Here is a 10,475-nt window from a genome sequence, read left to right on the forward strand (position 1 = left end):
TTGGATTCTATGGATATTCTACACCTTATAAAAGAGAGTAAGTAGCCCCTTGCATATAGATAATACTTCTATGGAACCTATACCTTTTTAAAGAGAGTAGGTAGCCCCTCACATATAGGTAGTACCTCTATGGAAGCTCTACACCGTTTCAAAGAGAGTAAGTAGCCCCTCGCATATAGGTAATATTTATAACAAATCCGGAGAATTGTGGGTCTGATGGATTTGCTCTCAGCTATAGGAATCTCAATGCTGTTTGCTCTCAGCACGTTCCTTGGCGCCTTTCCAGAGTACTTTTGAGGCCAACAAATTCTATGAAGGCCAAGCAGCGATAGAAATCTGTGACCTCTATCGAAGGTCAGGTGCTAGTAAATGTCATTGCATTGACTGGTACAACGGCCTTTACCTGAGGATGGGTGCAGTCCATTTCTTAGGCCATGAGTTTGGATATGCGCTTTTGAGGAGCAATGAACTCTGAACAAACCCGGACAATTGTGAAACAGATTGCATAATGATCTAAGAGTTCACTAAAGAATTTCTGATGATTTCAGAAATATTTGACTGGTGTAGTCTTGATGTCCCTAAGGCAATCTTGTGAACTTTTACAGATATCTCTGGTTTTGAGCGTTAGTTGCGCAATGATATAGTCCTATACAATTTTTTTTGGAAAAAGTCGATGCTAAAAAATTGTTCATAGAAATATATTGACAGAAACCCTCGCATATCACCTTATGAGTTAACATTGAAGTGAAATCAGTAGTAAGCTACAAATAAGTCCGACCGTGCCTACTGTAATCATGAATTATTTGCATGCTGTAGGAATCGGATGTGAGACCTGAGATTTCCTACGATGCTTTAGCCATGTGAACCAACATGTCAATTTTATTAATGTTTTCTGAGAAATACATTCCAAGCAATAGGTTTCATGCATTTGCTATGCCATTAAATTGTATCTTTTTGTATATCATCTATCATCTTCAGTTTTAACTCCTCCCCCTCCCTACGAGTTGTTCTTGAACCTTTTAATTCAATTCGCGAAATATTTTTGAACCCTTCAGGGGAAGGTAAAGAGCAATATCAAGACTAAAAAGTGTGTTAACACTGCCTTTGGATGGTTTGCAAGCTTAACCCTTGAGGCGAATCTTACTTATTTTTAATCTGTACATTGATTTTTTTTTAACAGAAAAATTTTCCGCCTTTTTTTACATGTCTTAAAATGACATGAAATATACTTAAACGAAAAAAATCACTATCAATATTTTCAAAATACAAAGAGAGAATGATATAAATATGTTAGTAATGAATTTTACTATTAGAAAAATAGTGTTTGTAGTACCACTTTTTCTTTCTGACTAAGAATTTTTTGGACGGAAAATTATTCAACTTTTTTTTACACAGTCTTTTTTCATCTTTTTTAAGTTCGACTTCTGTTCTAAATTTTAAAAAAGAAAAAAAGTTTAACTTCTTTTCTGGGTATCTCCATGGAAGTGAAAAAATGCTAAGGTAAAAAAATAACAAAAAAGCAACAAAAACGTATAAGCTAAAAACAAAATGTCACAAAAAAACGTCATGATTTTGAAAAATCACCAGAATGTAACAGTGACAAGGTAAACCTCGACGAAACACTATAAAAATATTCCAAAGATAATTTCTTAAACCACATTGGCCTGACATTACAAAAACAAACAAAAAACGAGCAAAAATGGGGTTTTTTATAGGCCAAATGAAAGTACTGAAAAAAAAACAAAGCGAATATTTCGAGAGGACAAACGCCTCTCTTTTTCAGCGCAAAATGAAATAATGTATCCAAAAACAAACGCGGAAAGTCAATGTGAAAAGAACCAGAAAACCAAAGAAAAAACAAAAACTGTTTGAGTTGTTCGCTAGTATCCGTCGATGGCAGTTCATAATTTTTTGGATTTTGTGCAGATCACTGATATTGGCGAATAACTCGCTTTTATGGTTGTTAGGTATTTGGTTTTAATTCTTTCAATTTTTGGCTTTTATTGAATTTTATTCATCTTTTAAGTTTTTGGTTTTTTCTTTGGTTTTTGGTTCATTTCACATTGACTTTCGGCGTTTGTTTTTGGATACATTATTTCGTTTCGCACTGAAGAAGAGAGGCGTTTGTCCTCTCAAAATTTTCGCTTTGTTGTGTTTATTTTCAGTACTTTTTATTGGCCTATAAAAAACCCCATTTTTGCTCGTTTTTTTTTGTTTATGTAAAATATTCCAAGTCTTACATCTCAATGAAAAAATTCCAAAATTAACTTTGAAACATACAAATTATGTAACACTGACAAGGTAAACAACGGCACATCATTAAAAAAATATTCAAAGTCTTACATTTAAATGCAAAAATTCCGAAATGAACTTTGAAACATCAACAGAATGTAACTGTGACATGCTAAACCACGACGAAACACTATAAAAATATTCCAAGTCTTACATCTCAGTGAAAAAATTCCAAAATGAACTTTGAAACATCAACAGAATGTAACAGTGATAAGGTAAACCACGACACAACACTACAAAAATATTCCAAGTCTTACATTAAAAAACAAAAAACAAAATGAACTTTGAAACATCAACAGAATGTAACAGTGACAAGGTAAGCCAAGAGACAACACTATAAAAATATTCCAAGTCTTACAATGCAACAAAAAAAAATCCAAAATAAACTTGGAAACATCAACAGAATGTAGAAGTGACAAGGTAAACCACGACACAACACTACAAAAATATCCCATGTCTTACATTTAAACAAAAACTTCCAAAATGAACTCTGAAACATCAACAGAATGCAACAGTGACAAGGCAAACCACAAAAAAATACTACAAAAATATTCTAAGTCTTAACTTACTACGATAAAATTCCTAAATGAACCTGGAAACATCAACAGAATGGAACAGTAACAAGGTAAACTACGACACAACACTACAAAAATATTTCAAGTCTTACATTTCAAGGGAAAAATTCCAAAATGAACTTTGAAACATCAATAGAATGCAATAGTGATAAGGTAAACCACGCCATAATGCTACAAAAATATTCTAAGTCTCACATTTCAAAAAAAAAAAAAAATTCAAAATGAACTCTGAAACATCAACAGAATGTAACAGTGACAAGGTAAACCACGAAAAAACACTAAAAAAATATTTCAAGTCTTAAATTTCAACGAAAAAATTCCAAAATGAACTTTGAAACAGCAACAAAATATAACGGTGATAAGGTAAAAGACGACACAACACTACAAAAATATTCCAAGTCTTACATATCAATGAAAAAATTCTAAAATGAACTTTGAAACATCAACAGGATGTAACAGTGACAAGGTAAACCACGACAAAACACTAAGAAAATATCCTAAGTCTTTGATTTCAACCAAAAATTTCAAAATGAACTTTGAAAAACCAACAGAATGTAACAGTGACAAGGTAAACGACGACAAAACACTACAAAAATATTCCAAGTCTTACATATCAGTGAAAAAATTCCAAAATGCACTTTGAAACATCAACCGTATGTAACAGTGACAAGATAAACCACGACACAACACAACAAAATATTCCAAGTCTTACATTACAGCGAAAAAATTTGAAAATGAACTTTGAAACATCAACAGAATATAACCTTGACAAGGTATATCACAACACAACACTATAAAAATATTCCAAGTCTCACATTTCAACGAAACAATTCCAAAATGAACTTTGAACAGAATGTAACAGTGACAAGGTAAACCACGACACAAAACTACAAATATATTCCAAGTCTTACATTTCAGCGAAAAAAAAATTCCAAAATGACCTTTGAAACATCAACAGAATGTAACAGTGACATGGTAAATCACGGCAGAACACTACAAAAATATTCCAGGTCTTACAATTCAATGAATAAATTTCAAAATGAATTTGAAACACCAACAGAATGCAACAATAACAAGGTAAGTGACGACATAACACTACAAAAATATTCCAAGTCTTACATTACAAAGAAAAAATTACAAAATGAACATGGAAACATCAACAGAATGTAACAGTGACAAGGTAAACCACAACACAACACTAAGAAAATATACCAAGTCTTAGATTTCAACCAAAAATTCCAAAATTAACTTTGAAAAACCAACAGAATGTAACAGTGACAAGGTAAACCCCGACACGACACTACAAAAATATTCAAAGTCTAACATTACAACAATAAAATTCCAAAATTAACTTGGAAACATCAACAAAATGTAACAGTGACAAGGTAAATCACGACGAAACGCTACAAAAATATTCCAAGTATTACATTTCAATAAAAAATTCCAAAATGAACTTTGAAATATCAACAGAATGTAACATTGACTAGATAAAACATGAAACAAAACTAGAAAAATATTTTAAGTCTTACATTTCGAAAAAATTCCAAAATAAACTTTGAAACATCAATAGAATGTACCAGTGATAAGGTAAACCACGAAACAAAGCTGCAAAAATATTCAAAGTCTTACATTTCAACAAAAAATCCCCAAATGAACTTTGAAACATCAACAGAATGTAACAGTAATAAGGTAAACGACGACACAACACTACAAAAATATTCCAAGTCTTACGTTACAACAAAAAAATTCCAAAATGAACTTTGAAACATCAACACAATGTGACAGTGACATGCTAAACCCGACACAACACCAAAAATATTCCAAGTCTTACATTTCAACTAACAAATTCCAAAATCAACTTTGAAACATATTCAGAATGTAACAGTGACAAGGTAAAATTAAGTTCAAAGCTTACTTATTGCGAAAGCATCTAACTTAGCAACCAGAATTCAACTTTAGGATTAAAATTTATCTTATGGGCAAATGTAATTACAGAAAAGAAAATGGGTCATTTATCTGAAAATAAAAGAAACAGGGGTGGAATCCCCGAAAACCATGACAAAACACTACAAAAAAATTCCAAGTCTTACAATTCAATGAATAAATTTCAAAATGAATTTGAAACATCAACAGAATGTAACAGTGATAAGGTAAACGACGACACAACACTACAAAAATATTCCAAGTCTTACATTACAACAAAAAAATTACAAAATGAACTTGGAAACATCAACAAAATCTATCAGTGACAGGGTAAACTACGACACAACACTAAGAAAATATCCCAAGTCTTGGATTTCAACCAAAAATTCCAAAATGAACTTTGAAAAATCAACAGAATGTAACAGTGACAAGGTAAACCCGGACACGACACTACAAAAATATATCAAGTCTTACATTACAACAATAAAATTCCAAAATGAACTTGGAAACATTAACAAAATGTAACAGTGGACAAGGTAAATCACGACACAACGCTACAAAAATATTCCAAGTCTTATATTTCAATAAAAAATTCCAAAATGAACTTTGAAATATCAACAGAATGTAACAGTGACAAGACAAAATCACGACACAACACTGCAAAAATATTTTAAGTCTTAAATTTCGAGGAAAAACTTCCAAAATGAACTTTGAAACATCAATAGAATGTACCAGTGATAAGGTAAACCACGAAAAAACGCTACAAAATATTCCAAGTCTTACATTTCAACGACAAAATTCCGAAATGAGCTTTGAAACATCAACAGCATGTAACAGTGATAAGGTAAAAGACAGCAGAACACTACAAAAATATTCCAAGTTTTACATTACAACAAACAATTCCAAAATGAAGTTTGAAACATCAACATAATGTAACAGTAACAAGGTAAGCCACGACACAATACTACAAAAATATTCCAAGACTTACAATGCAACAAAAAAATTCCAAAATTAACTTGGAAACATGAACAGCATGTAACAGTGACAAGGTAAACCACGACACAACACTACAAAATTATCCCAAGCCTTGGATTTCAACCAAAAATCCAAAATGAACTTTGAAACATCAATAGAATGTAACAGTGACAAGGTAAACCACGACACAGCACTACAAAAAATATACCGATTCTTACATTACAACGAATAAATTCCAAAATCAACTTTGAAACATATTCAGAATGTAACAGTGACAAGGTAAACCACGACAAAACACTACAAAAATATTCCAAGTCTTACATTTCAACGAAAAAATTCCAAAAGGAACTTTGAAACATCACACAATTCAGCGAATAAATTTCAAAATAAACTTTGAAACATCAACAGAATGTAACAGTGACAAGGTAAGCCACGACACGTCACTACAACAATGAAATAGCCCTAAGAAATAGAGATGAACAGGATTCTTTTTAGAGTTAGAAACATATAAAGCGGGAATTTATCAAAATTCAGTCAGACACAGAAACTACTGCCAGGCTCACAAGTGGTATAACAGAGTCTAAAATAGATGGAACTTAGCGTGGCGTGCCATGCTATGTGAACCTAAATGAACCTAACGTGAATGCAACTATTTGAAAAAAAGGGGTTGCATTGTAGGTTAGCTGCAAGTACCCGGGTGAAGGGAAAAATCAGTTATGCTGCCATCTACAGCTTAATTGAAATAGATGGCAGCACTTGGTTTAGTAAAAAAAAAATTGAAGTGCGCCAGGTAGTAGTGTCTCTCTGTCTGAAAATTCCTATTCTTGCATCTCTGACTTTTGAATAGATATTCTAAATGATGGAATTGCTGGCGCATCCCTAAAAATATTGGAAATATAGCAAAGTAATTCAGTGAAATATTTTTATTGAAATAATGGCACATACAATACTACATGTTATTAATATCGTAATAAAAAGTTTGAATGCTTTAAATCCGTCCCATAACAATACATCTTGTTTTATCTTGACTCTTAACGTTCACTGGTGCTTTGCTTTCCGTTAAATTTTCTTTAACTTTCTTGTTGATATGTTCTACTAATGCCCTTTTTATTTTAATTGCCATTTAAATGTTTATTACAAAACTTTTTTTCAACAGGTAACAGTTTCTACATATAAACAGCATCTAGAGGTTTTTGTCCCACTTTGTTCATTTTGAACTGATTCTCATTGTGACCAAATAAAATATTTGAAACTCCAGTTATTCAGACTCATGTGTCTCTGCTTTGAAAAAATCCAAAGTAGCAAGGCTTCACAAGTTTTTTTTTAGATTTTTTTTTCCTTTATTCATTTTGAATTGACTCTCATACTGCTGATTACAAACAAACTAACACACTCAAAATATTCTGTTCTACTTGAATAAAAAAAATGACCAGTATACAAATTCCAAATTTCATTTCTTATTAGAAAAATATCAATGTAATGACGTTAAGAAAAAAAAATGCGTTCCATCGTCTAAAAAAGTGTGCCCCTAAGAAATAAACGAAACAATAACATGATGTAAAGGAACATTTTTTATTCCAATAATGAGATATAGAGAATTACACCTTATTAATATCTTTGAATAAAAACGTTCATAGTCTAACAACATCTCATTTAAGAGCTGTACGTTCTTCTTGTGTTAGTAATGGTTGGGAGGTATATCTTGGTGATTGCAGACGAATATTAATCTAGTTTTGACTATAGCTTCTTGACCCCATGTATCGCTCGCAAATGTCATAGCCTCTAGTTAAAGCAAAAGGTTTCACTGGATTGTTTCTCCCATGAAGTCCTTGAAAAAAATAACATGTTTTAAAGTGGCTTTTGTGTTTATCAATAGGAAAATCACCCTTTTCCCATTTTCCAACCACACATGCACAAAAGGCACACTGAACCTGGTCACTAAGGTCAACAAAACAGAAAACAGCTTTTACAAGCTCTTTGGTATCGATGAAATCCTTTGACCACCTTCCATTAAACAACCTTAGCCTAACATCCTCTCGTTTAAGACCAGTACATTTTTCGTGCAATAGCAAAGTTCGGGAGGTATATCCTGGTGGTTGCAGACGAAGATCAATATGGTTTTGACTATAGCTTCTTGATCTCAAGTATTGCACACAAATGTCATAGCCTCCAGTTAAAGCAAAAGGTTCCACTGGAAGGTTTCCCTCATCAACTCCATGAACAAAAGAACATGTTTCAAAGTGTCTATTATGTTCCATCTATTATAGATTCTATTAACCACTTGTGAGCCTAGCAGTATTGTCTGTGTCTGACTGAATTTAGATAAATTCCCCCTTAATATGTCTCTAACTCTAAAAAGAATCCTGTTCATCTCTCTTTCTTAGGGCTATATCATTGTTGTAGTGTTGTGTCGTGGCTTCCTTTGTCACTGTTACATTCTGTTGATGTTTCAAAGTTTATTTTGAAATTTATTCGCTGAATTGAATGATGTTTCAAAGTTCCTTTTGGAATTTTTTCGTTGAAATGTAAGACTTGGAATATTTTTGTAGTGTCGTGTCGTGGTTTACCTTGTCACTGTTACATTATGCTGATGTTTCAAAGTTCATTTTGGAATTTTTCCATTGAAATGTGAGACTTAAAATATTTTTGTAGTGAATCGGAATATTTTCGTAGTGTTGTGTCGTGGTTTACCTTGTCATTGTTACATTGAAATGTAAGACTTGGAATATTTTTGTAGTGTTGTGTCGTCGTTTACCTTATCACTGTTACAGTCTGTTGATGTTTCAAAGTTCATTTCGGGATTTTTTTAGTTGAAATGTAAGACTTTGAATATTTTTGTAGAGTTGTTTCGTGGTTTACCTTGTCACTGTTACATTCTCTTGATGTTTCAGAGTTCATTTTGGATTTTTTTTTGTTGAAATGTAAGACTTGGAATATTTTTGTTGCATTATGTCGTGTTTTACCTTATCACTGGTATTTTCTATTGATGTTACAAGTCCATTTTGGAATTTTTTTATTGAAATGTAAGACTTGAAATATTTTTATAGTGTTGTGTCGTGGTTTTATCTTGTCATTGTCACATTCTGTTGATATTTCCAAGTTCATTTTGGATTTTTTTTGTTGAAATGTAAGACTTGGAATATTTTTGTAGCGTTGTTTGTTGATTTATATTGTCACTATTACATTCCGTTGATGTTTCCAAGTTCATTTTGGGATTTTATTGTTGTAATGTAAGACTTGGAATGTTTTGGTAGTGTCGTGTCGGGGTTTACCTTGTCACTGTTACATTCTGTTGGTTTTTCAAAGTTAATTTTGGAATTTTTGGTTGAAATCTAAGACTTGGTATATTTTTGTAGTGTTGTGCCGTTGTTTACCTTGTCACTGTTACATTCTGTTTATGTTTCAAAATTCATTTTAGAATTTTTTCGCTGAAATGTTAGACTTGGAATATTTTTGTAGTGTTGTGTCGTGGTTACCTTGTCACTGTTACATTCTGTTGATGTTTTAAAGTTCATTTTGAAATTTTATTCATTGAATTGTAAGACTTGGAATATTTTTGTAGTGTTATGTTGTGGTTTACCATGTCACTGTTACACTCTGTTTATGTTTCACAGTTCCTTTGGGATTTTTTTTTCGTTGAAACGCAAGACTTTGCATATTTTTGCAGTGTTTTGTCGTGGTTTACCTTTTCGTTGTTACAATCTGAAGATGTTTCAAAGTTCATTTTGGAATTTATTCGTTGAAATGTAAGAATTATATGAAGCATTTTGTAGCATTATATAGTGGTCTACCTTACCACTATTACATTTCTATTGATGTTTCAAAGTTCATTTTCGGATTTTTTCCTTGAAATGTAAGACTTTAAATATTTTTGTAGTGTTGTGTCGTGGTTTACCTTGTTACTGTTACATTAATTTGATGTTTCCAGGTTCATTTTGGAATTTTATTGTTGTAATGTAAGACTTGGAATATTTTTGTAGCGTCGTGTCGAGGTTTACCTTGTCACCTTCACATTTTGTTGATTTTTCAAAGTTCATTTTGGAATTTTTGGTTGAAATCTAAGATTTGGGATATTTTTGTAGTGTTGTGTCGTAGTTTACCTTGTAATTGTTACATTCTGTTGTTGTTTCCAGTTCATTTTGGAATTTTTTTGTTGTAATATACGACTTGGAATATGTTTGTAGTGTTGTGTGGTGGCTTACCTTGTCACTGTTACAATCTGTTGATGTTTCAAAGTTCATTTTCATATTTTTCGTTCTAATGTAAGACATGGAATATTTTTGTAGTGTTGTGTCCTGGTTTACCTTGTCACTGTTACATTCTGTTGATTTTTCAAAGTTCAGTTTGGAATTTTTTGTTGAAATGTAAGACTTGAATATTTTTGTAGCGTTATGTCGTAGTTTACATTATCACTGTTACATTCTATTGATGTTTCAAGGTTCATTTTGAATTTTTTTCCTTGAAATGTAAGATTTGAAATATTTTTGTAGTGTCGTTTCGGGGTTTACCTTGTCACTGTCACATTCTGTTGATGTTTCAAAGTTCATTTTGGAATTTTTTCGTTGAAATGTAGAACTTGGAATATTTTCTTATTGTTGTGTTGTGGTTTACCTTGTCACTGTTACAGTATGTTGATGTTTCAAAGTTCATTTTGGATTTTTTTCATTGAGATTTAAGACTTGGAATATTTTTATAGTGTTGCGTCGAGGT

The 10,475-nt window shown here is 31.9% G+C and overlaps 1 protein-coding gene across 1 annotated transcript; it reads right to left on the reverse strand.

The window, feature by feature from the left end:
- Positions 1-7,492: 7,492 nt before the first annotated feature.
- On the reverse strand, positions 7,493-8,023 carry LOC148938851 (E3 ubiquitin-protein ligase XIAP-like). Its single transcript, XM_089107492.1, has one exon. The coding sequence runs from the start codon at positions 8,021-8,023 to the stop codon at positions 7,493-7,495; it is 531 nt and encodes a 176-aa protein (XP_088963618.1).
- Positions 8,024-10,475: the final 2,452 nt, after the last annotated feature.

Source organism: Artemia sp. Qi Xiang Cuo, unplaced genomic scaffold (genome assembly GCF_049724085.1).
Source record: "Artemia sp. Qi Xiang Cuo unplaced genomic scaffold, ASM4972408v1 HiC_scaffold_246, whole genome shotgun sequence".
Classification (NCBI taxonomy): Eukaryota; Metazoa; Arthropoda; class Branchiopoda; order Anostraca; family Artemiidae; genus Artemia; species Artemia sp. Qi Xiang Cuo.

What these genes read in the sequence shown, in the direction of transcription:
- LOC148938851 (XM_089107492.1), bottom strand. Translation starts at nt 8,023, where the DNA reads ATGGAACATAATAGACACTTTGAAACATGTTCTTTTGTTCATGGAGTT.